At 58.2% G+C, this 26,442-nt stretch overlaps 8 protein-coding genes across 8 annotated transcripts; 5 read left to right on the top strand and 3 right to left on the bottom strand.

Moving 5' to 3' along the window:
• Nucleotides 1-141: 141 nt before the first annotated feature.
• CMQ_4469 (RNA helicase rnase) lies at nucleotides 142-9,184 on the bottom strand (the record flags this gene model as incomplete). The annotated part of the gene is made up of 11 exons (XM_014312625.1): nucleotides 142-972; nucleotides 1,102-2,361; nucleotides 2,512-3,729; nucleotides 4,004-5,364; nucleotides 5,436-8,171; nucleotides 8,245-8,305; nucleotides 8,357-8,411; nucleotides 8,469-8,605; nucleotides 8,673-8,718; nucleotides 8,803-8,831; nucleotides 8,903-9,184. 11 exons carry the CDS (start codon nucleotides 9,182-9,184, stop codon nucleotides 142-144), a joined length of 8,016 nt encoding a protein of 2,671 aa, XP_014168100.1.
• Nucleotides 9,185-9,789: 605 nt separating this feature from the next.
• Nucleotides 9,790-11,205, bottom strand: CMQ_4488 (squalene monooxygenase erg1; the record flags this gene model as incomplete). The annotated part of the gene is made up of 1 exon (XM_014312644.1): nucleotides 9,790-11,205. The coding sequence occupies one exon, from the start codon at nucleotides 11,203-11,205 to the stop codon at nucleotides 9,790-9,792; it is 1,416 nt and encodes a 471-aa protein (XP_014168119.1).
• A 1,993-nt stretch (nucleotides 11,206-13,198) lies between these two features.
• On the top strand, nucleotides 13,199-14,443 carry CMQ_4551 (amid-like mitochondrial oxidoreductase; the record flags this gene model as incomplete). The annotated part of the gene is made up of 1 exon (XM_014312707.1): nucleotides 13,199-14,443. One exon carries the CDS (start codon nucleotides 13,199-13,201, stop codon nucleotides 14,441-14,443), a length of 1,245 nt encoding a protein of 414 aa, XP_014168182.1.
• An 817-nt stretch (nucleotides 14,444-15,260) lies between these two features.
• On the top strand, nucleotides 15,261-16,454 carry CMQ_4778 (uncharacterized protein; the record flags this gene model as incomplete). The annotated part of the gene is made up of 4 exons (XM_014312934.1): nucleotides 15,261-15,447; nucleotides 15,510-15,614; nucleotides 15,697-15,919; nucleotides 15,995-16,454. The coding sequence occupies 4 exons, from the start codon at nucleotides 15,261-15,263 to the stop codon at nucleotides 16,452-16,454; spliced, it is 975 nt and encodes a 324-aa protein (XP_014168409.1).
• Nucleotides 16,455-16,672: 218 nt separating this feature from the next.
• Nucleotides 16,673-17,882, bottom strand: CMQ_4589 (proteasome component; the record flags this gene model as incomplete). Its single annotated transcript, XM_014312745.1, has 5 exons — nucleotides 16,673-16,791; nucleotides 16,883-17,530; nucleotides 17,589-17,639; nucleotides 17,714-17,733; nucleotides 17,839-17,882. 5 exons carry the CDS (start codon nucleotides 17,880-17,882, stop codon nucleotides 16,673-16,675), a joined length of 882 nt encoding a protein of 293 aa, XP_014168220.1.
• Nucleotides 17,883-18,591: 709 nt separating this feature from the next.
• CMQ_4377 (ring finger domain containing protein) lies at nucleotides 18,592-19,874 on the top strand (the record flags this gene model as incomplete). The annotated part of the gene is made up of 2 exons (XM_014312533.1): nucleotides 18,592-19,659; nucleotides 19,737-19,874. 2 exons carry the CDS (start codon nucleotides 18,592-18,594, stop codon nucleotides 19,872-19,874), a joined length of 1,206 nt encoding a protein of 401 aa, XP_014168008.1.
• A 1,476-nt stretch (nucleotides 19,875-21,350) lies between these two features.
• Nucleotides 21,351-22,477, top strand: CMQ_4681 (alpha-mannosyltransferase; the record flags this gene model as incomplete). Its single annotated transcript, XM_014312837.1, has 2 exons — nucleotides 21,351-22,184; nucleotides 22,256-22,477. 2 exons carry the CDS (start codon nucleotides 21,351-21,353, stop codon nucleotides 22,475-22,477), a joined length of 1,056 nt encoding a protein of 351 aa, XP_014168312.1.
• Nucleotides 22,478-24,019: 1,542 nt separating this feature from the next.
• CMQ_4285 (sphinganine-1-phosphate aldolase) lies at nucleotides 24,020-25,951 on the top strand (the record flags this gene model as incomplete). The annotated part of the gene is made up of 3 exons (XM_014312441.1): nucleotides 24,020-24,117; nucleotides 24,208-24,813; nucleotides 24,895-25,951. 3 exons carry the CDS (start codon nucleotides 24,020-24,022, stop codon nucleotides 25,949-25,951), a joined length of 1,761 nt encoding a protein of 586 aa, XP_014167916.1.
• Between the last annotated feature and the right edge of the window lie 491 nt (nucleotides 25,952-26,442).

Genomic DNA, 26,442 nt, shown 5'->3' with positions numbered 1-26,442 from the left:
TTGTTTCTATTTCCTAGGCCGAGGCCAACACCGACAGTAAAATGCTTGCTCTCCGTTCCGTTTTACACAGTAATCCCTCCGTGCCGTCCGTTTCTGTCCCTCCGTTCTCGTTCCCCGTTCTCCCTTTCCTCCACCTTCACCCTAGACAACCATGCCGGGCATGTCGGCCTCCTCGCCGTCGATGGGCCCGCCTCCGCTCGGCCATCCGTACACCCGCAGCGGCACGGCCGCCTCAAAGCTCTCGCACGCCAGCGTCTCGGCCGCCACCAGCACGAGGCCTCCGCGATCGTCCCGGCCGACCTCCTCGAGCAGCGGCGGCAGCTGTCGGCGTCGTCGGGTCCGCGCCGTCTGTGTCTTTTGGCTTTGGCTTTCGTGTGCACGGTCTGGATCGTCGTGGACTCCGGCCGCCATGTCCTCTCGCTCGTCTTCGTCCCCCTCTCCTTCGCCGGCTGTGTCCGCCTCTGCCTCCTCCTCTCCGGCCGGCACGACAAACTCGAGCCGGATCTTCCAGTCCAGGCTCACGCCACTCGTCACAAACTCGGGCGTTGCCGAGGCCGGAATCGTCGGCGCAAAGACGAACCGCCGCGCGCATAGCGTCGCCTCCGACGCCGACGCGTACACCCGCCGCGTCGCCCGCTGCACGCTCGCCTCGGAGCGCAGCGCCAGCGACGGGTCCACGATCCGCTCGGCCGTCTCCAGGCTCGCATGCACCGCATAGCAGGGCGTCGCTGCCCCGGCAAAGTCCACCGCCAACGTCACCGCCTCGCCCAGCCGGTATGCCGGCCGTGCCAGCAGCACCGTGCCCACCCGCCGCCCGTTGCGCGCAATCTCAAACCGGTTCGCGCTCACCGCTGCCTTTTCGCGGCTGTTGTCGCTCCGGCTGCCTCGGTCGGCCATGTTGCTGCGTAGAATCGCCAGGTCAATCGCCTCTCGCGCCGACAGCGACGTCGGACCACCACTCCCATCGTCCGACTGAAAGGACGGCCGTCGCGAGGCCGGCCCCACCGTCGGCGACATCAGCCCCCCCCGCCGGTTCGCCGTCGAGGCCGTCGTCGTGCTGTCGCTGCTGCTGTTGTTGCTGCTGCTCATCTGCTCTGACACGCTGTTGTTCTCTTGTTGCTGACTCAGCAATTCGTCCACGTAAGCCAGAAAACTGGTCTTGTGCGCCGCCTCGGCCTCCCGGCTCTGCGTCGTCTGCTCGGCCTGCTTGGCCTGCTTGGCCTGCTTGGTCTGTTTCGTCTGCTTGGTCTGCTGCCGGCCGTCGTCGCCCTCGACCGGCCGCACGACGGCCTGGTCTCGCAGCAGAATGTACGGCGTGGTTAGGTCGTGGCCGAGGATTTGGCCGTGGCTGTTGACGCTGCCAAGAACGCGAAAGGGCACTTCGACGGAGCGTACGCGCTGCTCGCGCGCCGAGCCCGGCCGCTGGGTGCCGATGACGAGTCCGTAGGCGATCTTCATCAGCTTGCCGCGATGGGTGGGCGGCAGGCCTCGTGGCAGCCGGAAGGCGTACTCAAACGTCTCGCTCTCGCCCGGCGCCAGCTGCAGATCGACAAACAGGACCGACTGCGGCGTCGACAGCAGCGGCACCGCCTTGGCGCTCGCCAGGTCGCGCATCTCCCGGATCGTGCTCATCTCACCACCGCCTAGCAGCTCGCCCAGCGAGCTGGTGAGACTGCTCCAGCCGCTGCTGCTGCTCAGCTTGCCGCCAAACCCGCCGAACCCACCGAACCCCCGGAGCAGCCCGGCCTCGCGCCGGCTGCTGCTGCTGCTGTTGTTGCTGCTGTTGCTGCTGCTGCTGTTGTTTCTGTTGCTGTTGTTGCTGCCGCCGCCCATCTCTATCCCGATCACCCCGCCACCCTGTCCGCCCACCACGGCCTTGCGCTTCACCAGCTCAAACGGCCCCAGGTCGACGAGCGAGCCGTCCAGGGTGAAGGACCCCTGGATCTGTGCATAGCCCATCATCAGCGTCTCCGGCTTCGTCGCTGCTGCCGCGGCTGCTGCCGACGACGACGCCCGCGACCGGTGTGCCTGCAACGGCGGATACAGCAGGTTCGAGCTCGACTTTTGCCGCATGTGTGGCGGCCGCGGACTTGCTCCGTGCAGGGCCTGTTGTTGTTGTTGTTGTTGTTGTTGTTGTTGCTGCTGCTGTAGCCGCAAGAGGGCGGCCGGCTGCCCGGCCAGCTGGCCCACGTACTCCGAGGCCAGCGTCTCGCTCGAGTGGTTGCTGACCGAGTAGAACTCGCCGCTGCTGCGTGGCGTCCCGGCGATGCTGGTCGTCGACAGCACCCGGGCCGCCTCGTGCAGCAGCTGCTGCTGCTGTTGTTGCGGCGGCACCGGTCCTTTGTAGATGGTCGGCAGCGCCTTTTCCAGCGGCGGCGGTGACGGCGAGTAGGCCGTACCACCACCGCCGCCGCCAATGGCCGCTGCAGCCGCTGCCGCTGCTGCGGCGGCAGCCGGGAACTTCCAGTCGGGGAAGCCGTCGTGGCCGGAGCGTGGCGACGCCCGCGAGACGACGCCCATGTCGGGCGTGTTGGGGCCCGTCGATGTTGCGGTGGACGTGGATGGCACGTGACCTCCAGGAAGCATGCGTCCCGACGTTGGTGGAAACGACGCGTTGTACAGCGGCGACGGCTGGGACGAGAAGGACCGAGCGATGGCGGCCGACCGCGGTCCTCCGGGACTGCTGGTCATGGTGCTGCTGCCGTTCTGTCCGTTCTGTCCGCTCGCGACGGCACCACTGCTGGTCATCGATGTCCGCGGTCCGATCTGTAGGCTGGCCGCCCGGCCGTGACCGCGCGTGCGTGGTCGCTGTGCTGCCGGCGTAGACGAGCCGGCTGTGCCGACGAGGAGCGGAGACGCACCGCCGGCAAGGCTGCCGGTAGGCGACGCCATCAGCGCGCTGTTGGGGCCGCCAGGAGACGGCAGCGACACGATCGAGAGCGACCGCCGATGGTCGCGGCCGGCGTGGCCACGGCCGGGGGTGCTGCTGCTGCTAGTGCTGCTGGTGGTGCCGGTGCCGGTGTTGGGCCGGACGTGCGTCACCGTCCGCGGCGATGTGATGGCCGGGCCGCTCAGGGAAAGGCTCCCCCGCTGGTGACCGCGGGCAGTGCTGCTCATGTTGTTCGGACTCGGTCCGGCTAACAGGACCGGGGCCGCGAGCAGCGACGTCGATGCTGCCGCAGACGCAGACGCAGATGTCGCCGGCAGCGGCAGCGACTGGTAGCTGCCGTGGGACGAGTTGTGATGGTGATGGTGATGGTGTTGTTGTTGGTGCAGGTGGTGGTGGTGCGAGATCGACGAGATCGACGAGACCGACGAGATCGACGCGTGACGGACGAGCGCGGGCGTCGTCGGTCTCGTCGTTGTCGTCGTCGCTGTCGCCGTCGCCATCATCGTCGCCGGCTTCGGGGCCACGTTGCGAAAGGTGATGCGGCATCGCACCTCTTCACCCGAGAAGACAGTCGGCTCGTGCCAGCGCACAAATACGCGAATGTTGCCGCCGCCCGCCACCGGCTGTCCGTCCGCAGGCATCGTGACGGCCTCCTGTCCTGTCGTCGGCTTCCGACTCTCCTCTCTCTCTCGCCTCTTTCGCCTCTCGATTCTCAACTCTCGACGTTCTTCTCCGCTTCCAAGCTCGCTTCCGTAACAGCTCGCTTCGCAGCTGCGGCTCTGGCGCTCATCGGCCGGCCGTGGGCATCGTTGGCAAACGTCGGTGCCGCGCAGAGATTCCTGTCGTGGGCGCAATCGCAAGCCGAATCCTGTCGTGCCGGTCCCGTCTCTCTGTCCTCGACACGGCTTCGCGGGCACAGGCTGTTGCAGCAAAGCAGCTCCTGCACGCCTCTAGGGGGAAATTACATAATAGTCCATTATCGGGACTGCCTCAGGCCACCTTGGCACGTGCTCAATCGTCCGGTATCTTACTATCCGACATTTGTATATTGCTATACGCATATATACGTATCTTACTATCCGACTCCTCTTACTCGACTTCATCGCTTCGTACCTTGATCTTCCCCTCCTTCAGATCACGCACCGCAATCGCCGCTGCTCGCACCTCAGCCTCTTCGCGCGACCGGCCGTCCAGGATCTCCACCACACAGACACCGTTGATCGACAGCCGGCACGTGAAGATGGGTGCCTGGTCTGCCCGGGCCCCCTCTTCTTTCCCCTCCCTCTTCTCGTCCCCCTCCTCGTCTTCGTCCTCGTCGCTGCTCTCATCCTGGGCCGCCTCTTCGTCGCGTCTGCGCTTCCGCCGCACCTCGGCCAGCGGAGGAAGTACTGACTCGCCTGCCGCCACCCGGTAGTGCAGCCGCGCATTGCCGCTGATCCGGCCCAGCTCTTCCTTGGGGTGCCGCAGATGCACGTCTTCGTCCAGCGCTCGTTGCAGGTACGACAGCACCCCCATCTTCTCCAGAAGCGCCTCCACCGGCCCCAGCGAGCCAGCATCCACCCACACCGCCCCGATCACCGCCTCCACAATGTCCGAGAAGCCCTTTTCGAGCCGCAGCTGCGCCAGCTGCACCCACGGATACTCTGAGCCCTCCCACAGCGCCGCCAGCACGGACTCGCGCAGTGCTGCGTGGCGCTTCTGCGCTGCCTTTTGCATTCGCGCCATTTCATCCGATCCGCCGTGCCGCATAAACGCCCACAGCGGCGTCGCGATCTCGCCCCGTGTCACCGTGCCATCCGCCGTCACAGTCGAAGCCTCCGAGCTGATGCTGAACTCCATCGCCGCAAAGCCCAGAAAAGCCGCATTCACCACCGTCGTCCGCAGCAGGTGCATCTTCTGGTGCTCCAGGTCCAGCCGCTTGCCCCCTTTGCCTCCTAGCAGCCGCTGCACGATCACGTAGTCCAGCACCGCGTCGCCGATAAATTCCAGCCGCTCCATGCAGCCGCCCTCCCGTATTCCCGGCGTCGATGGGTGTGTCATCGCCTCGGCCAGCAGCGACGGTCGTCGAAATTGATAGCCCAATAGCTCCTCCAGTGTTGTCGGTATCCGCCATGTCGTCTGTTTCGGTGCCGCCGCAAACAATGTCGCCCGTGTCTTCTCCAGCGATAGCCATGGCTGCCGCTCCGGTAAAAGTATCCGCATGCACTCCAGCGCTCGAGTCAGGCCACCGTCCACCAGTGCCGCTCCGATCAGTGCCTCCACCACGTCGGCCAGCGTCTTGGTCGACATCACCAGCTGCTCTCCGCCTTTCTCTTCTTCCGCCTCGATCTTGACGTCCCGCCACTCGCGCAGCGACCATTGCGATCCCACGATGAATCGATCAAGCCCAAACTCTGTTGCTGCTCGACAGAGCCGCGAGTTAGCCACCAGCCGGTCCTTAAACAGAGATAGGTGGCCTTCGGGCGCGTCGAGGTCTATTTAACGTGATTAGTCAGCGTATGACAACCAGAACAGCTACAACCACAACCGCCACCATCACACTTACTCTGGGCCGCACAGTTAGCCGCTGCCATGAGCTTGAGGACGGCGTCCCCGATGAACTCGAGCACCTCGTAATTGTCGTGCAGCCGTGCCGCCGGCGCGCTGATGGCCGTAGTGATCAGCGAGCGATCGCTTACCGGCAACTCGCGCAGCCGCGTCGAAGACAGCAGCTCAGCCGCCACCAGATGCACCTCGAGCACCTGCATCAACGGCGGGATCAGCGCGCCGAACTGCACCGCCGCCATGGGCATCCGGTCCACGCGGCAACTGGCCGCTGGAAGGACGGTGTAGAACGGCCGCTTGGACTCTCCTTTGGACCCTCCTTGTTCCTCGCCCTCTCCATCTCTCTCGCAGTTGACGACTCGGTGTAGGGAACCAACCTGTTTCGGCAGCGGTCGCAAGAGCACGTACGGCACATCGTCTGCATCCTCGTCGAAGCCCTTGTACGGTCGTCGGATCTTGTCCGCCGCCGGCTTGGTCGCCGAATAGCCCTGGTAGAGGTACGGCGAGCCATCGGGGCCGCGGACAAGATACGACGTGCGCGGGTCAGACGACGAGGCTGACAGCTGGCCTGCAGACAGCGCTTCGGAAAACTCGGTTGCGCCCACCTGCTCGGTTGTCGGCCGCGGCTCGTCCACTCGCTCAATCCGCACGAGTCGGTGCTCCTCCTTGATGGGCCAGCGGTGGCCGTAAGCAGCATTGAGAAGCACAGCCGTCTGGTCATCGTCGCCTTTCCCACCACCATCACCACCACCTCTCTGGACCAGCTCGCGCTGTCCTGGCCCAAACTCCATTGTCCACGGCCGGGTCGACTGCGGCGACCAGAACATGCGCACCGGCGCAATGTCCATCGGTTCTGCTGCCCCAATCCCACTAAACCCGCCTGGCAGCAGCATGTCAGCATGATACAGTTCAACACCGTCGCTATCGACCAGCCGCATTGCATGGCGGTACAGCCAGCGCTCAGGCCCATCCGCGGCCGCGTCCAACGCCGTCCAGGCCTGCGCCAACTTCGTCCAGGGCCGCTGACGAGCATGTACCGTCACCACGCCCGGTCGACCCTCAATTGTCCGACCGGCAAGCCCGTCATCTTCGGTCGCCTTGGGTGGCAGCAGGTTGTCACCGATCAACCCAGCCGCGTACAGGGCCTTGTATGCCTGAAATGCCGCGTCTGCACATGCATCTTCCTCCTGGCGCCATGCATACTTGCTGCACGCCCGCCGCAGATGGGCCGGCAGTGTGATCGGCAGCTGCACCGTCGCCCTCAGCAGCCGAGGCGACGCAAACGTGCCTCGCGTAAATATGCCGTTGAAGTCGCCATCGTACTCGCCATCGCCTTCGTATTCCTCCAGAATGTATACCGGCTGCCAGTCGACAAATCGGGCCGACGTCGACGTCGCGCAAAAGTGATCCAGATGGTTTTTGGCGTCCCGTGCCCCCAGCTTCGCCTGTGTGGATGCCACCTCCAACGGCGGCATTATGTTCTCGTCGTCCAGGCCATCGTCACGGGGCTGTCCGTCCAGGTCGGCCAGCTCGCGCAGGCCATCTTCGTACCGCCGCTTCATCTCGTGCTCCAGCTCCTCCCATTCGTGTGTCAGTGCCCGCCGCCCTCTCAGATCCTCCCCCAACAGCAAATGCATCTGCGAGTTCTCCTCGCGTGCCCGCCCTCGCCTCTGGATGTACGCCTTCAGGCTGGTCAGTTCGTCGATGCACACCACCAGGTTACAGGCCGGCACGTCGATGCCCTCCTCCATCACGCTTGTGGCCACCAGCAGATTGATTCCGCTTCCTTCTCTCCTTCCTCTTCCTGCTTCCCCGGCTTCTGCCCCCCCCCGAAACAGCTGCAGTGCCTCTTGGCTGCCTTTGCGCGGGTTCAGCACCAGCGCTGCCTCGTACACGTCCGTGTACATCTGGGACATTCCCACCACATGACCGGCCCGGAATCGACCGTGCAGTCGAGGGTGCAGCGACAGTACCCGTGCCAGCACCGCAGCCATCGGCCTCTCCTTGACAAAAACAATGCCCGTCGGTCGCCGCGCCTCGCACGCCTCCAGGATCTCCACCAGCTTCAACACCTTTGCCGACAGGCACGACAGGAACGATATGTTGTTGCTGCAATCGGCGTTGGCGTCATACACTGGCTTTGCTGGTGCGACAGATCTGACCTGCTTCAGTAGAAATAACAGATACGGTCGGCGGCCTTCAGGTCCAATTTTTCGATTCGATGCGTTGACGCAGCGACGGATGACCTTGTGCACGTAATAATCTGCCGACCAAGAGCCCAGCTCGGCGTAAACGTGGCACGTTCGACGGCAAAATGCCTTCAAAAAGGCCCACGACCGGTCGTAGTCCTTTGTATTCACTTCAACATCGCCTTCGCCACCTTTGTACGCAAGCACGTTTTCCGTGAATGACCGTATCTCGCCCGCGTCGTAGACTTGCTGCAGCCGCGCCGCGTTCTGGGGGATCGGTGCAGAGAGGCCTGCGCGGGGGTCGCACACGTGTGCTGACGTCGACGGTTGTTTCGTGTGTGCCACCAGCTCCGCCCGATGTCGCTTCGGCGTCCTGCACACGGCGTGCAGCGTCTGCTCCAGCTTGTCGAGCCCGTCTAGTTTCGTGCCGTGCACCGGGCTGGCCGTCATGCCGAGGATCGCCGGTACCACTTCGCCCCGGTTCAGCGCAGGATAATAGAACTCGCTCATAATCCTCTTGCCCGCATGCTCCTTGACGCAAGCATGCGCTTGGCGTATACAGGCCTGTCAGCCGGACCTATCGTGGTCTCATGAAAGACATCCTTTCCGTGTAAAGCTCACCTTCGTCAAAGGCAAGCAGCGATATCGACGATATCTTCACAAAGCCATGGTGCATGGCATCCTAACGGCAGGTTAGGAGAAAGACAACAATGCGACCGTCGTTCAAGCTTACCAACAAGACCTGATGCGTGGCAACCACGATCCGGACGTTAAGAAGTACAGCGTCCCTGTGTTCACCGCTGTCAGCCGACAACCGTCTGCTATCAGGATCGTTTGCAACGTACCAGACAGCCTGTGTCGACCAGGCATCCACGCCGCTCTGTCCCGTGATGATTTTTGCCTGGGCACCTGGTATCTGAGACACGATCGCTTTGAACTGCTGGTCGCATAGAAACACAGTCGTGGCCAAGAACCACACAATCTGTTCAGATGAAAATGGCCATCAGCATAGCTGTTCAGGCTCACACGCGACGATGCCGATTACTGACCTTTAGAGGTGATCGCTCGAGCTCTGTCCTGATCCGCAGTATCGCTCTGGGAGTTACGAAAGAGAAACCGTCAGATTGGGCATAACAAGGCAGCAACACGAAGGAAAAGAGAAAGAGTGAGGCGCCTTACACGCGTGTCTTGCCGGTTCCGGTGTCCATCTGGAGAATGTCAGAGGCCCGTTTGTACATTTAGAACCCGATTGAAGCAAAACGAAGGGTATGCGACCTACAGCGACGATAATGTTCTTCTTCAGGCTCTCCTCGAACATCTCCAGCTGATAGGCCCGAGACGCGGCAACCAGGGCATCAGCCTCCTCCGCCGGAGCTTCCGTATCGTAGATGTAGTCTCGCTTAAGCCTGTGACGGTTGCCGTAGCCGTAGTCGTAGCTGTGGTCGACGCTGTCGCCACGGTCTATGAACGATGCTTCCTCTATCTCGTCACTGGACCAAGCTGCCCCGTCCGACAGGTGGTCGTGCAGCCTACAGGCAGCCATGGCAGCCCGCGCAATCATGCCCAAACTAATTCGTTGCTGCCGACAGAGAGGAGTATTTTGTGTGGAGCTTCTGTTTTCGGCCTCGTTTACTGACAGACACAAAGTGTTTTGTTGCGTTTTGAGTCTGACGACCGGCCGTTCGAGCCGGTTAAAGGGTCAGAGAACCCCGCAGAAGACCGGTCTCAACAGCCGCCGTCTGTCCTTGCAAGCTTGTGCAAGCATGACTGTTCCATGTTGCAGCGAGAGAGAGAGCGGTTCGCTGGCTGTCTGTCTGTCCAACCGCTGCTGTGGTGAGCCTAGCAGACATTACAAGTTTAGGTGGGTGGGGTCGTTTTTCTCTTACGTCTCATATCCGGCGGTTGCGGGTTTCTGCCAATTAGGTGGGTGAGACTCGCAGCTGCCTGCTGGGCAGTTTCGCTCCTGCCTCGAGCATCTTACAAAAAAAAAAAAAACATAACGGAATATTGCTGGAACAGCTTCACGAAACGGCGAAATGACAGATGGTAGTTCACATTTCAAATGCATTAGACGTCGTGCCCGGCACCGCCTCCGGGCAGACGCGGGCTATTAAATATCTAGTAAAAAGAAGAGGCACACGCGCGCACAGACGCACGCGCGGAGCTTCACCAGAACTCGACCAAGATAAAGGGCAGGATGACGACGCTGGCCTTGTACAGCACGGCGACACACTCAAACAGGGTCAGTGGCAGGCGCCAGAGCGGATTGGAGTAGAGGAGGACCCAGATGGACAGCAGGGCGACAGAGGTGAAGTGATAGACGAGGGCCTGGGGGCGGTGTGTGACGCCAGCCAGCAGCTGGACGGGCCCGCGGATGCAGTTGCCACCGCGCTGAAAGTAGGCGAAGCAGCCGTTGCGGAGGGCGTTGAGGTAGTAGTCGTCGGCGTCGAAGAGCGAGTAGAGTGCCTGGGCGAGAATGTTGATGACGGCTGAGAGCCGCTTGCGCTGCCAGTGGAACGTCTGCAGCTGGCGCAAGACCAGCGGCACGTCTGCGAGCGAGGGAACGAGGGCCGGTGCCAGCAGGTCGCGTAGCACCACGATGTCGTTGAGGGCCACTGTCATTCCGCCGCCCGTCAGCGGGTGCCGCATGTTGAGCGCGTCGCCGCCGAGCACCAGCCCTGGCACCTGGTTCGGTGTGGCCGGCAGGAACGAGTTGGGCATGCAGCGCAGCCTGCCCGCTTCCAGACTCTTGCTGAAGGACCCCTGGACCGATGGCGGCAGCTGCGGCAGCACCACGCGGCGCATGTACTCAGGCACGCCACCCTGTGCCGGCTTTGCCTCTGCCAGCCCGTCCGGCACGTTCACCAGCGCCCGCGTCTCATGCGTGCCGATCTGGTACAGCAGCACTGGCGAGTGCTCCTGGTTTAGGACCACGTGGCCATGCTTCGGCGCCGGCAGCGCTGCGTCCACCAGTTCCAGCGCCCAGAACTTGGACTTGGACGTCGGCTTCCGCCCTGCATTCTCCTCCCGGAATTTGCTGCGATAGCCGTCCGCCACGATTGTCAACGCTCCAAAATAGTAGTCCGCCTTGCCGTCCGTTTTGGCCGTCACGCCCAGCACCTGATCCGACGTCTCTGACCGGATCAGGCCGTTCACCTCCGTCTCCACAATCGTAATGTTCTTCTCCGCTGCCGCTGCCGCCCGCAGCTTCTGGATGAAGCGCCCGTGGTGGAATGCACGTCCCTCTGCCGGCTTGGAGCCTGGTTGCGCGCCGTCCACGACCGGGTATGGAATCGACACCGACTGGTGGTTGTATATCACTTCGTAGCCGTGCACCGGTACCGCATCGATGCCTTCCAGGCAGTCCTGCAGTCCCAGCTGCTCCAGCGCCCGCACTCCGCCGGGCTGCAGCAGCTCTCCCACTATGCGCTCCGGTTCCTTGAGCGACCGCTCCAGCAGGATGACCGACCGCTGTTGCCGCGCCAGCGCCGTCGCAATTGCTGCTCCGAACACGCCTGCTCCCACCACAACGACGTCGGCCTGGTGGTCCGCAGTGCGCCGAAGAAGCGCCGGGTCTGCCATTGCGGGTTGTGGAGATAGACGCGGACACAAGTGCTGGAAAGATTGGGCAGAGGCAGACGATGACAGACTGTGAGTTGGAGCAAGGCACGCACAAACTTGGGGCTTCTCAGAGGGCAATTGGGCGCCGCCGAATTGACATTAAATAAAACCGCCCCTTGATGATCCCCTACGGGTGGTCTGTGCCCCTGGCAGAAAATTGCTATGGCATCGTGCCACATGTGGTCCCACAGCGACTGCCCGATCTGCTAGAACGAGTGTTCTGGGCGGGTTAGTAATTTTAGACCGCTGGCCGGTCAGGCCAAACTGCCGTGTGGTGACCGCCGTAAAGCTACTTCTCGTCCCATTAGTGGACCATTCTCTTTTTCTGTGGAATTGGCATGTGAAAGCATTCTGCACTTGCCGTCCTCGACCTCTGTTTTCTCGCCTTTCACCCTGTCTAGTTCCCCCAGTCCCCTGCGTTGGATGACGTATCTTGCGGCACTCTCCGCTGGCACATTTTGCCCAGTAAGGTCTATTCAGATGGCTCAGTGATACTCGTAACCCCCTCCTAATCAACAATTGACTCTGGGGAAAAGAACATGGTCAATCAATTATAGGATCCTGCTCGCAGACGTGGCGCTTCCTTTGACGGCTAGTGGCCTGTTTCTGAAAAAAGCGGTAAAGGCGCGAAAACAAGGGAGTGCGCAAGAGCGATTGTCCAGTGGTAAGATATCTGAGTTATTTCGTGCTTGGTTGAGGGGTCTGCAATTGGCCAATGGCACACATTATTTTCAGTCCCCAGGTTGCAATCCCGCAGTGCTGGTAAGACCTGGGATCGGCAACTGTTCTCGTAGTTGGTTCGCATTGACCTCGCAGTTTCGCATTGAGCTCGCAAAATGGAGAAAAGACCCTGAAGGATAGCTTCTGGTCAGTCCGAATTGTTTGGCCGTCAATCGTAAAGCAATTTGGGGAACACTTCAGCCGTTTGGATTAGGCTACAGCAATTCGAGACAATATTAGCTCACTTTCCCCGCTATGGGCACTACCGTCTATTTGGCAATTGATTGCTACTTTGAAACAAAAGCTACAGTCGCAACAAACCGCTCAAACTGATAATCTTGATGCCTCTTGTATTTTGTCCGTCTTTAAAAAGATATCTTTATTGTTTCAGTTGAGCGCCACATCGCCGTCTTGCGAGAGGTTGCCAACTTACGGAGTACAGACAACTATCTAGATTGGCGGGGTATGAAATACTGATTACTAAGCTAAACATGGCGAACTTTTGAGAATTGTGTATTCTTCAGAACTTAACGTCTGAAACACTGACACTTTGCAAATACGAATATTCGTGAGTTTCGAATCGCTTGCCGAATGCGAGGCTACGACTTCTTTGCCCCTAGTCCTGAAGGGCGATTCAGTTCCTGGCTACTCCGTACAGAAGTCTAGATGGATCGTGCCGCAGTGGATATTTAGCCTCTTTCCCCGTTGGGGCATGGCGCATCACTGTTTCTACCTTGTGGCAAAAGAAGATTTGGTCTTGCCGGACATTGACAACAGGCCGACAGGAAATATCAATATCATTGCTATGTATTTGGCAGAACGGGCCAGCGGGTGCCGATACGGACCAAAAAAACAATGGATGGCTTACGGATAAGCCCCAACTTTGTCCGGTCGGGCGCCGAAATGGTTTAGACGATGCAACTTAAGTGTTCAAACGTGAAATTGATTTGTTTTAGTATTAAACACACACTAGCCCGCTCAGTTCGGCCGTCTTTTCTATTTGTGATACGAAGGCTTTTGTCTAACTCCTGCAAAATTCTGCAGCCGTATAAGACGGTAGCTTGTCGGCTCGATCCTGTCTTGCCGTTTTCGCGTTCTAGCCTAAGCTCTTTCGCCCTTCTGCACAGCTTTATAAAGCAGGGCTACGCCTCGGTCTCCTCGACCTGCAACCACCCCCCTTTCTCTTTACACCTTTCGTCTTTTTACCTCGTCTTCACTCGGCACACCTTACACCATGTCGACCACAAAGAACATTGTCATTCTAGGCGGCTCCTATGGAGGTCTCTCGGCCGCTCACTGCTTCCTAAAGCACATCTATGCCGAACTGCCCGACAAGGAGAACTACCAGGTCGTTCTGGTCAGCATCGCCTCGCAGGTCACATCGCGTCCTGCCGCGCCGCGTGCCATCATCTCCGACGACCTCTTTGACCAGAAGAAGCTATGGGTCGACACCGCTCCGCTGTTCGAGAATTACCCCAAGGGCAGCTTCCGCTTTGTCAAAGGTACGGCCACGGCCCTCGACCATGCCGCTCGCACCGTCACAATCGCTCTTGCCGGTGGCGACGATGCTAATACCGAGGTGATTGACTTTTACTCACTCGTCATCGCCACGGGAGCCACGACCATCTCGCCGCTCATGGGATTCAACCACCACGACGAGGTGTATCTCAAGGAGCGGTACGCCGAGTTCCGGGCCGCATTGGCCAAGGCCAAGTCTGTCGTCGTTTGCGGTGGCGGTGCTACGGGCGTCGAGACGGCTGGCGAGCTGGGCGAGCACTTCAATGGCCGGGCCTCGTGCTGGCCCTGGTCCGGGCTGCAGTCCAAGCTGGAGGTCACTCTGGTGACGAGCACGGAGCAGATCCTGCCGGATCAGCCGGTGGCTGTCGCCAAGAAGGCCGAGAAGATGCTGGCCAACGTTGGTGTCAAGGTGATCACAAAGACCAAGGTGTCGTCTGTCGTTCCCGAGGGCGCAGGCACTGAAGGCCAGCTGGCCACGCCCGGACGCGTGCTGCTCTCGGACGGCCAGGAGCTCAACGCCGACATCTACATCCCTGCCATCGGCTACAAGGCAAACACGGAGTTCGTGACGGATGCCGCCCTGCTGGCCGACGACGGACGTATCAAGACGGACAGCAAGTCGCGCGTCATCGGCGCTGGCCCACGCATCTATGCCATTGGCGACTGCTCGAACCTCCACCGGCCATCCCTCCCGCTCATACAGGCAGCCGTTCCCGTCCTGGCCACCAACATGAAGCGCGACTTCTTGGAGGACATCGGCAAGGCACAGCCGGGTGCCGACCGTGAATATGTGCAGGATACCAAGATGACGCAGATTGTGCCAATTGGCCGCAGCAAGGGCGTCGGCATCTTCAACGGCAACTCCGTACCGAGCTTGATGGTGTGGGCGCTCAAGGGCCGTGACTACTGGGTGTGGACGACTCCGAACATGTGGAGCGGCAAGCAGTGGAACAACATATAAAGGGTTACAGATCCTGCTGTTCTGGTTTTTTTTTTTTTTTTTTTTTTGGTTTCCATATATTCCCTCTATGGAGTCGTACTCGATACGAACTCCCCGCGTAGAACACCTGCTGCTAGTCTTTAATAATGGTAGTTTCTAAATTATCGCTGACACGTCCCTCTGCTCGTATGTGAAAGTGCTCATGGCTACGTGGAGATTACGGAGTACAAAGACTACTTGTGCAAAATTGAGACTCTCCAGTCACTGTTAGATAGGCCAAAAGGCCCCGAACAGGTGGAGCAGACTACAGTACTCCGTACTCCGTACAGAGCAAAAAGAGGAAGCTGCAGATTTACAGCATACTGTATAAGTAGAAAGTATAAAAATCGACAAGAGAGAGATTCGAACTCTCGCTCCCGAGGGAACTGGCTTAGCAGGCCAGCGCGTTAACCACTCCGCCATCTTGCCCTTGGTTATATCTTCTACGGTTAGCAGAAAGTATATAGCACAGCGCGAGCTAGGCTCCATGCAGCCTGGCATGCTGGCACAACCCAAGTCAAGCTTTGCAAGTAACTAGACACAACAACATCCAGCTAGTTATACAGTCCATTGATAGCCATTGATAGCTGCAAGTCAATCATCGCCATAGCTTTATAGCCGCACGTCATAGCAAAGAAGCTCATAGACTGCAAATGGTGGCATCTTGATCGCTCTAAATCGGTGTTCGGTGCATTATTCGGCGGGTGAGCTGACATTTGATCAACTTTCCTTTCTTACGTACGTAGCTGGGAAAACACGCGATATCACAACTAAAAAACTCATCGAATTTTCTGACCTCATGCGACTTTACGCGGCCGGCTTCAACGCCTGGAACCAGCTGCAATTTCGTACCTGGGACAAAGCCGAAAGCCAAGATGATACACCTGACTGTGAAGGGTCAGAACCGAGCGACATTTATCCCTTCTCTTGCATTCTTGAGTCGGAGAAGCTTGGAGCCATCCAACCGTTCCTCACGTTTACTACTTGTTAGACAATAAGCAAATGAACCTGCCAACTCAATTTTGGTCACTGACAAACTGCTCTTTAGTGACAACTGCCAAAGGCCAGCTGTTAGCCGGTGCCGTGCCAGAGCCCTTCAACAGCGGTCATGATGACTACAACTATGCCGAGGCTATGAACGGCCGTGTAGTTGGTAAATATATTCTTCGCCAGGCAATTTGTTCTGTACCTGTGTTTTCTTCTTCGGGGTAAACTGACACTGCGCATACGGCCAGTCTATGACGGTGCCGGTAGTATTTACCAGTATTCGTCGGTGGCAGACTATTACAGGCGAAATGAGTCCGAATTACAGCGCACAGTCTTCAAAAGGCCTTCTGACATTATACAGACGGTGGCATATGATACCGGCTTTGCTGCTCTCACCTCTACCGGTCAGGTCTGGACCTGGGGGGATGGCCGCTTTCCCGAGTGCCTTTGCCGGAGCGTGACAGAAGAGAGGTCAGTGCTGATGAGGCATCTGGGCAAGAAAACGACAAGTCATTGTTTCGGCCTTTCTTCCTAACACCTGTGCAGCCCAGCGGACCGGCCTGGCTGTGCCACCTGCCTCGAAGACCTCCCTACCGGTCCCATCGTCAAGATTGCTGCAGGCGGCTACGTCCTGACAGCTCTGACTAGTGGCCGCGATCTCTATGCCTGGGGCGGGTATCCAGGGCGACAGCCGGTGCTCGAGGGGCTCACGGGCGATCCGGTGCCTATTGTGGTGGTGATGGAGAGCGAAGATAGCAGTGATGATGCAGATATTGATATCGTGGACGTTGGCGTGGGCGAGGAACACATGATTGTGCTCATGGCAGACGGAACTGTGTGCGCCATAGGTAGCAACAGCAACGGTCAGCTCGGACTGGATCCTGACCAGCGTGCAGCTGCATCCTCGTGGGTCAGGGTCCCCATCCCTCTACTCAGTGACGAACACGTCGTGGACGTCGTTGCTGGGCCAAGGAGCTCTTTTGTGTTAGTAGACAAAAAAGCATAGCCATCACCGACCTCACGAGGAGGCCCTGTTGCACAAAACACCTCCCCAAGACAGCCAGACATCTAATGCGTTATTTTATTTGGCATTGGTACAATTACACAGGCCCCTCCTTTCCCGACGTGTGGTTCTTACCCGGCACCCAAGATCTCTAGAGAAGAATATGGCACACACGTGAAAGAACCACAGCCGCACGGCACAGGAGGCGACCTGCCTCAAATTTATAGGTTGGTCAGGTAATCCTCGATCTCTTGCGGTGTGAGTTTGCGGAACCGCGGCCCCCGTGCACCCTCGACGCCCTCAGTGCCCAGCAAATGGTCTGCCGGAGGTCCAACAATGCCTGTTTCGGGTATTAGTACAAGCAGCTTACGATAATAGCCACGACAGAAAGATGGTGTAGGTCCTTCTGCTTTCATCAAGAGGCCACTCACCGATTTCAATCGTCTCGCCGTTCATCTCGCCCTCAATCGTCTCCTTCAGCGTCAGCAGCGCAATGTGCACGGCATCTTCCAGCTCTAGTCCCTCCGTGTACCGCTTCTCCAGGAAGGTCTTGGCCGAAGCTGCGCTCTTGCCAATGGCCGTCGCCTTCCAGGGGAAGTAGCTGCCAGACGGGTCTACCTGATACAGCATGGGCCCACCCTTGAGGATGCCACCTGTCTTGCCCGATAGCTTCTTCTTTCCATCAGTGAACTCGACGTCCTCACCCTCTGCCTTCTTGGCTTCCGCTGCTGCAGCTGCCTCCTTCTCGAGCTCCTCATCAGGCAGAATGCCCTCGTCCCATCCGGCAACCAGCAGGCTGACACCGTAGGGGCGAACACCACCAGACTGAGTGGCTTCCTGCATGACACGGGCGACGTCCTGGACCAGTATCCGGGTCGGAGGGTATTCGTTGTAGATGCGCTTGTAGCCCGAGTGGGACACCTTGCGGGCGCGGTCGACAAGAACACGGTAGTCAGGGCCCATGCCGGCGTACACCATGCCGATGTCGGGTGTGATGAGAGAGATCTTGGAGAGGGATGCGGGATCTGCGAGCGGAGATGATGACTTCTTCTCCGTGGCCAGGACAATGCCATTTGTGGCTGCGATAGGTTAGATGAGGCGGCCGAAAGCCAATGCTTGAGCCAAAGCAGTGCTCACCTTTGATGCCCAGAGCCGTAACGCCCTGGTTGACTGCATTTAGAGCATACTCTACGAGCTTAGTGTTAGTGCCCGCATTCTGTGATTTTACAAGGAGGGCAATTTGCAACTCAGGAACAACGAACCAATTTGGACCAGCTTTCCACTATTGTATCATCACCAGGTTAGTCCTTGTATAGATACAGATATGCAGATGAAAGCGGCGCATGCACAGAGCCACCATCACCGGAAAAGCAACAGAGCTGCTCACCTGGGCGAGAATGTTGTCAACGAGAAGGAGTACCGATCGGCCATGGCTGCGGTTGTCGGAGACTGGATTCGAGGGTGATGTAGGGCTAGGTTGGGCCGAAGGCTGGGCGGTTCAGCAAGGTCAAAGAAGACGACGTGGACGGAGCGGACCAGATATCCTCTCGTTTGGTTGTTCGTCTCGCACGCTGCTGATCAGGTCTGCAGACAGATGTGGCTATTCTTTTACGTTCGTCGTTCGCTATGCAGCCTTTCTTTCGTGCCGCCTCTGCTTAGTTCTCCAGGCACACCGCACAGTTGCGCGTCGAGCTTCCCTGATTGGTCGCAGCTCTCATATGCACCAAACCAGTGTTAAGCTCGTCTCTCGCCAGCTCCCACTGGTCTCTGCCGGAATTTCGGCTTTTATATTGGCCGATTTTAGTCCTTTCCCCTCAATCTATGTGGTTTAGCTGCAAACCGCCAACAGGCAGCAAAATAAATTCTCGAAGCCGGTGGAAAGCCCGGGTCTGCCTTGCGCTTTCCTTCTTCAATCCGACAAGTTTATGTCCCTCCTTCCGTCTACCCCTCTCGGCTGGTTGAAAGGTCTCGTTGTCTTTTATCTTGGAATTTCTTGACGGAAAATGTAAAATGCCCTCTAAGATTCCGGCGATCCGAGTGGCCGCACATCTTCGGAAAACTTGAGCAGAGCTTGTCTCGAGACTGAAAGTGCTATGCACGCTGGTCCAGCTTGAAAGAAAACAGAGAGCTTTTCCTAAAAATGGACTTGCGACCTCGACAGGCGGGTTTTGGGTCTAGCTGGTCTGGACCCAAGATGAACACAGAAGATGTTACAAACGCTGCAACAGTCGACTCGTCTGCCGCCAGGCAACGGCCGATTGAACGCGACCTGGACGCAACCAGCAGCTCGCACGACTATTGCCAAACTACGACACATGCCGGACATGGTGAGGCGGAACCTCGTCCCGACACGCATCCCCCTGCATATCAGCACAGGCAATTCAAGAGGCGTTACAAGCCCCGGACCTGCCGCATCTGCCTGGAGGTTGTGTTACCGACGTTTGACGATGCGGACGAAGCTCTTCATGAGGAGGAGCCTGCTGCGGACGGTGTAGACGCCGTCGTTGGAGGAATCGAGAGGATCGGCGTACGAGTTGCTGGGGCGATGGCCTCGGCGATCCCGTCTTTTCTTCGACCGCAACCCCGTGTCCGCTACGTATCGGAAGACCCTCAAGACGGCCGGTTGGTCTGTCCGTGCCACTGCAAGGGTACGCAAAAGTACGTCCACGAGGGCTGCCTGACGGCTTGGCGACATGCGCAGCCGCTGTCGGGCCGTCACTACTGGAAGTGTCCAACGTGCGGGTTCGAATACCGCTTTGAGAGGCTGCGCTGGGGCCGGTGGATCTCGAACCGGGTGACGAGGGCAACGCTGACCTTTCTCGCCTTCTGGATGGCCATCTTTCTGCTGGGATTCATCGCCGACCCGCTCATCGACCTGTGGCTCGACCCTGCCAATATGATCGCTGACACGATCAGTGACTTCGGCGACCCGGATACCGGCGATGATATTTTGGGGAATCTGGCGGGCATCTTGCATCCACATCACGGCGATGACAGTGATTGGAGCGCTACAGGCTGGGCGGAACACTTTCTCAAAGGGGTTTTCTCGCTTGGCATCGTGGGCGTGATCAAGACCTTCTTAGCCGTGTCCCCATTTACTTGGTGGAACATCCGGGGCCGGGTTAGGCGCCGTGCCGGTGGAGGACGGGCACGAATTGAAGGGTTTGGCTGGATGTTTGTTCTCGTGGGCGCCTTCACATTCTTGGGGGTATGTCCGGCGATTTGCTACACTACCCTCTATCCGTTTCTTTCCGGGAATCCTATACTGACCCTCGTCTTCATTAGGTTGCGTGGAAGGGAATAAATTATTTGAGTGGTCGTGTCCTTGAACGGGCAAGCGAACATGTGGTCGACATCCATGGAGATGAAGCAGACGAAAGCGATGCAGATGATGATAACGAAGGTCAACCCCAGGACGATTGAGAGTCTTCTTACTTTGCAGATTTTTTTTTGGGAGTGTACTGAACAAATCAAAATGCAAACAGGTATCTTACGTGCTCCGTCCTCACACCATGATGTTACCCCTTACCCCCCTACCCCATCCACCGTTTGCACACTCTTAAGTTGTCTTGACGTTTTGCCTCCGTGTCGAGCCAACTAGTCTGTGTGCAAAGATGAAACTGTCCTGTTTACGGTCCTCTGTGGGCTTGCCAAACGTCTTGTTCGGCGACTCCGTTTGCAGAGGCTCAGGCTTTCTCAACCACTGCTCTGCCTTTTTCTAACCACTCAGATCTCGCGTCTTGCGACATATCTGTACGGTGTATCGGCCTGCGCTTCCAAGGAGTTACCAACTCCTTTCCGGGCAGCGTAGTGAGAGGCGCAGAAGCTTACTTCAGCCCCCGCTCACTACAAGCCCGGCCCAAGATGCACGCCAGGGCATGGTTGATACATAATTGCGTAAATAGTGCTGTGCTGTGCCTCTCCCCGTATCGTGGGATGTGTTGTTATACGAAGTAAGTATATGCAGTGCCATGAGGCCCGTGCTTTACTTGACGTCAAGGTCCTGGTTGGAAATTGCAGACTCCGTGTGGAGCGCTGTGTTTTAAAGAAAGGTGGGCGAGTACTCCATACTAGGTAGGATACGTGCTGCCAGAGTTGCAGCCGCGATGGCGTTCTGATGTATCGTAGTCAGCCAGATCAAATTACTCCGTATGGACGCATTTCGCGTCAATCAATGCATGCGTGCGAATGGGGTTGAAATAAGGCATGCAGGCAGTTTACATAATAGGCTAGGCATTTTTCAGCGCAGCGGTCTCCACACAGCCAGGAGCACGTGAACGTGTCCTCAGAAACAACGCGCCCCAGGGGCTTAGTGTGCATTAATGAGTGTCATTTATTTTATTCTTTCTCGTCAATCAGGAGAAAAGAACACAAATTAAGAAAGAGGGGGCCTCATTCATATTTCCTGCACGCTTCATTGCATTCCACCGGGGAACGAGAACGGGAAGATATTGGCAATCATTTATATCAGGTCTGCTCCAGCGGCCTCCCGTTTCTTAATTTCAACTGCCACCACCTCAAAGCTCTCTTCTGCGAAGAGTACGGCTTGGCGCCGTTGAGCCGTTCTGGATGCCTCGAAGCACTCACGGCGCATGATATACTTCTTCCATCTATCTACGATCTTATAAACGACTCTCCTCTCTCGTCCAATCGGACTGTGGTCCTGAAGATACGCCGGGGATCTTGCGGGAAGGACTGCAGTGAACCTCACCGTCTGGCTCGAGTATTCCTCTCGAGCGAGTGAAAACATCGCTATCCGCAACCACTGACGCAGAGATCACGATCGGCACATACATACGATAGACGGAGGCAAGGCAAGGCAGAGATAACTAGGGGAGGAAGCCCCGCCGATTCAGCATCACCGCGAACAACATTCTCCACACACTGTCCCATCACATCATGCATTTCGCATATCCACCACGCAAAAACTCCAATGCCCCGGCATTTCCGCCGCGGTCGTCACGGCTGCCGGTGCTACGGCGCAGCCGGACGCGGGTCCTTGCATCGCTGGGCCTGTTTGTGATCGCGGTGCTGATGCTTCTGACACGATCGCACCATCAGTCGAACCCGTGGATGACGCTGCACAACGAGGCGAAAAACGACCCGAACAGTGGCAGCACCAAGAGCAACGTGGCGGCAGTAGCGGCGGCGGGCGTGACAACAAACTCGTTTGCGACATTCAACTATGCGTCGTCGGGCAAGGCGCCGACGGTGGTGATCGTGACGGTGTTTGACGAGACCAACTTCCACCGAGCCTACCTCGACACGGTGCGAGACAACCGCAAGCTGTACGCCGAGCGGCACGGCTACGCGGCCTTTTTCCCCAAGGTGGGCGAGTACGATCTCAAGGGCTCGCCGCTGTCGTGGACCAAGGTGGTGGCGATGCGCCACGCGCTCACGCTCTTCCCCGACAGCACGTTCTTCTGGTTCGTCGAACAGGACACGTTTATCATGAACATGGGCGCTAAGATCGAGAGCGATCTGATGATGCCGACCAGGCTAGAGGCCCTGATGATCAAGGACCACCCGGTGGTGCCGCCCGACAGCATCATCAAGACATTTGTGCACCTGCGCGGTCAGGACGTTGACTTTGTGCTGACGCAGGACAATGATGGACTGTCGACGTCGAGCTTCATCATCCGTAACGGCGGGTGGGCGCGGTTCTTTTTCGAGACCTGGTTCGACCCGATCTACCGGTCGTACAACTTCCAAAAAGCGGAGACGCATGCGCTGGTAAGTGGAGAGGCGCGAGGAGAGGACCCAGCAGGCGCCCCGTACTCCGTGCAGCTGGCTGACTCGAGCAGGAACACATTGTGCAGTGGCACCCGACGATCCTGTCCAAGATGGCCATCGTGCCGCAGCGGACCATCAACGCGTACAGCAAAAACGAGCACGGGGCGGTGTACGAGCCCGGCGACCTGTCGGTTCGCGTCGTCGCCTGCATCCGGACCAGCTCGACGATCTGCGAGAACGAGGCGCAGTCGTACATCAAGCAGTGGCAGGCGGCGGCCAGGGCGTCGAGCTGAAGACGGGATGTCGATTGTTCGGTCTGTTCTCGGCCTGTGCGCCCGGCTCTTCTGCCCGCCTTTTTTTCCTTCTTTTTATTTTATTATTCATCTCACATGTGCAAACGCAACGTATGTGACGATCTGAACGACTCTGGGAATTCACGACGGCTGCCGTGTAGTTTCGTTGATAAGAGGGTGGCTTCCGCCATTGCTCCCCACCCTATAGACATCTTCCCCTCTGCTTCCTTTCCCGGATGGGCTGGGAAGGGTTCGACGGCGTTGGCACTGTGATTGTATATGTGGTTTATTGGCCACCACGGCGGATGGTGGCAGATGAAACGGGACCTTGCCACTGCGGCGAAGTTGCGAGGGGGCTTACGGTCGGACCTGTGGTTGACAGCCAGTCGGTATCACGGCCTTTCTTGGGCTGTCCGCCCAACACATGTATAAGGGGAACGGCGTTGCCATGAGGACGATTCTTGCTCCTGATTTTCTTTTTATCTATCTTTATTCTTTTTTTGCCCTGTTTATTACCTCGCTTTTATCCCTTTTCCCTCTCTTCATTTTTCGCTGTTCGCCTTTTGGGGGCCTCGTTCCATGTAGGCTGTTTGAGAGTCCTCGCTTCGTGTTGGTCCAATTTTCATATTCTTGTATTCTATTCCGTCTTTTATTAATTTAGTCTTCGCCTTATCCGAATTTGTGGACTGATTCAATAGGCTGCGCAGCTAATAAGCAGGCCTCAAATAGGCATGTCGTACTCCATACTCCGTAATTGTTTACGAATGGAAGCTTCTATATAAAACATCCCGTACTCCGTATATCTTACCTTATCTAACCGCGATGCCACCCCCTCTCATTCCTTCGCGATCGCGGCTCTTGACCGTCCTCGGTTGCCTGAAAGGGAGAGCCGGCCGGATAAGTGCAGTCTGACTTATTGCGTACGAGGGCTAATACCGATGCAGGCTGGCTGGCGTTGCATCTCGCCTGGAAATAAGAAGCTTCGGGCGGAGCCAGGATTGAGCAAATAGGGAAGCGCGCTTAGATCGCGCCTTGCCTCGCATGTGACGAACGCTTAGTGCCGGGCTTCCCAGTTTCGCCCTCACCGGGGGGGTTATCTCGCCCTATGTCGTAGGCATCAAAATAAAAGAAAGAGCGCCCTTCCGGCTGTTCCTCTGCTGCCCCAATTGCTTGCCGGACAGCTTCGAGAAGAATGGCACCCGCTGCAGAGTTCCAAACAAAGCCCCGATAAGAACATTCCAAACGGAAAGACCTCTGGTTGCGCCTGCCGCGGACCATAAACTTTATTCGTGGGTTCGGGGTTTCGGTATTTCAGGTCGCGCCTCCCCTGCGAGCCAATCATCAATATTAGAACTCCGTTACCATTCACACGCCTTCCTTCTTTCCCTTTATTTGGCGATCCCTCCCTTATTCGTCACTCTTTGGTTCTCGTGCCCTCGACTTCAGCTTCGCCAGAGGCCATCCAGGCTTCAACTCACTCTTTCAAATCTGCCCATCCCATATCGCCTCTGCGCCGCTGCAGCATCCCGAGTCGTCGCCATCATGCCGGGCTCATCGCGGCTACCCGTCAGCATTGTGAACGGCTTCAACACCGTCCGTCGCCATCGGAGAAGCCCGTTTCTGCTTCTCAACATCGACCTGTGAGTTGTGCTGTCTGCAAGAGGAGAGGCCAGGCGAGGAATGTCAGGTTGGCCAGAGTTTCGGACCAACAAGGCTAACCTTATCCGCAGGATCCGCAATGCCGTCTTCTTCCTCTTCCTCCTCCGCCTCACCCGCCGTGCTCTCTGGAAACTTCGCGGCTGCGGCATCTTCGGCACACTTGTCGAGCTGTACAATGACATCCGCCGTGTCCTCTTCGGCTGGTTCCTCCGTATACCCAGCGTCCGGGACAAGGTCCGCCGCGAGGTCGACGAGACGCTCGGCAAGCTGGAGGCCAAGCTAGTGCCCCTGAGTTCCATCCGCTACACCAAGATCCCGGCTAAGGGCTGGTCCGACGACCAGGTCCGCCGCGAGCTCGACGACCTGGCCGGCCTCGATCACACGCGCTGGGAGGACGGCCGGGTCAGCGGAGCCGTGTACCATGGCGAGGACGAGCTGATCAGCCTGCAGACCGAGGCTTATGGCAAGTTCTCTGTAGCCAATCCGATCCACCCCGACGTGTTTCCGGGCGTGCGCAAGATGGAGGCCGAAATCGTCGCCATGGTGCTCGGGCTCTTCAATGCGCCACCGGGAGCCGCGGGCGTGACGACGAGCGGCGGCACCGACAGTATCCTCATGGCGTGTCTCAGCGCCCGCCAAAAGGGCTTTGTCGAGCGTGGCATTACAGAGCCGGAAATGTGCGATTTCTTCACCCTCTCTCTCTCTGTTCGCTGTCCGTTATTTTGTGCGCCCGCTGACCGTGTCCCAAACTGATACAGGATCATCCCCGAAACCGCCCACACAGCCTTCCACAAGGCTGCCCAGTACTACAAGATCAAGGTCCACATGGTTGCCGCTCCAGGGCCTTCGTACCAGGTTGATGTGAAGCGGGTGGCGCGGCTGATCAACCCGAACACGGTGCTGCTGGTGGGCAGCGCCCCCAACTTCCCGCACGGCATCATCGACGACATTGCCGGACTCGGGCGATTGGCCGCGCGCAACAAGATTCCTTTGCACGTCGACTGCTGTCTCGGCTCATTCATGGTGGCCATGCTGGAAAAGGCCGGCTTCGAGTCGACGCCGTTCGACTTCCGTGTGCGTGGCGTGACCAGCATCTCTGTCGATACGCACAAGTACGGCTTCGCGCCCAAGGGCAACAGCACGCTGCTTTACCGCACTGCCACACTGCGCAGCTACCAGTACTTTGTGTCGGCCGACTGGACAGGCGGCGTGTATGCATCACCCGGAGCGGCCGGATCGCGGCCGGGTGCACTGATTGCCGGCTGCTGGGCGAGCATGATGTCGATCGGCGAGGCCGGCTACCTGGACGCGTGCGAGCGCATCGTCGGCGCAGCCCACAAGCTGGCGGACCATGTGGTGTCGTCGCCGGTGCTGTCGCCCGAGCTGGAGGTCATGGGCCGGCCACTGGTGTCGGTGGTGGCGTTCCGGGCGCGGAAACCCAAGGCCGGAGCGGCGAGTGCGGGCCTACCGGCCACACCGCTAAATATATATGCGCTGGCCGACAACATGACGGCTCGGGGCTGGCACCTGAACGCGCTGCAGAACCCACCGGCGATCCACATTGCGTTCACGCTGCCGGTGGTCAAGGTGGTGGACACGCTGATCGCAGACCTTGAGTCTGCCGTCGAGGAGGAGCGGGAAAAGGCGCGGGTGCTTGCCGTCGAGAGAAAGAAGGCCGCTGAGAACGGCAAGCCGCTGCCGGCGGATCACAGTGGAGACGCGGCCGCGCTGTACGGCGTGGCAGGCAGCCTGCCGAACAAGAGTATCGTCGTCGAGCTGGCGACCGGGTTTCTGGACCTGCTCTACAAGGCATGAGCAGATGTGGATGTTGGCGTGTGGGTGGGAGTTTATGCCTTTTTTCTTTGATGCTTTGTATCTTGTTTTTTTCTCCCTCCTTTTTGTTATAGATCGGTCTCCTTTGTGTCTGAACACATGCATGTTCACAGACGCCTTTCTTTTTGGCCTCTTTCTTTTGTTTTTCTTCTGCTGTTTTTTTTTTTTTTTTTTTTTTCGGGAAGAGACGGGAGGGCATCTATACCTATTCCCAATGCATCCTGGATCACGGAGTCACGGGCTGAATCCTTCGGCCTGTAGGTACTATGTACGAAATGTCGGTATACGAATGGTGTTTTTATTGTATCCCCTGCATATTTTTGCTGTACATGTCGTCCCATTTAGCCCAATAGTCAGCCCATCGCCAGAAATGCCAAACGCGGGCGAAAAAGACCTCCATCAAATACACAACCCGGGCATCTCACGCTGTCGCGAGGCCGTCTGTCCGTCCCAGATAAAACCATGGCATGAAT

The sequence above is a fragment of the Grosmannia clavigera genome, assembly GCF_000143105.1.
Source record: "Grosmannia clavigera kw1407 unplaced genomic scaffold GCSC_97, whole genome shotgun sequence".
In the NCBI taxonomy this organism is placed as follows: Eukaryota; Fungi; Ascomycota; class Sordariomycetes; order Ophiostomatales; family Ophiostomataceae; genus Leptographium; species Leptographium clavigerum.
This window is presented reverse-complemented; position numbering and strand designations above follow the sequence as displayed.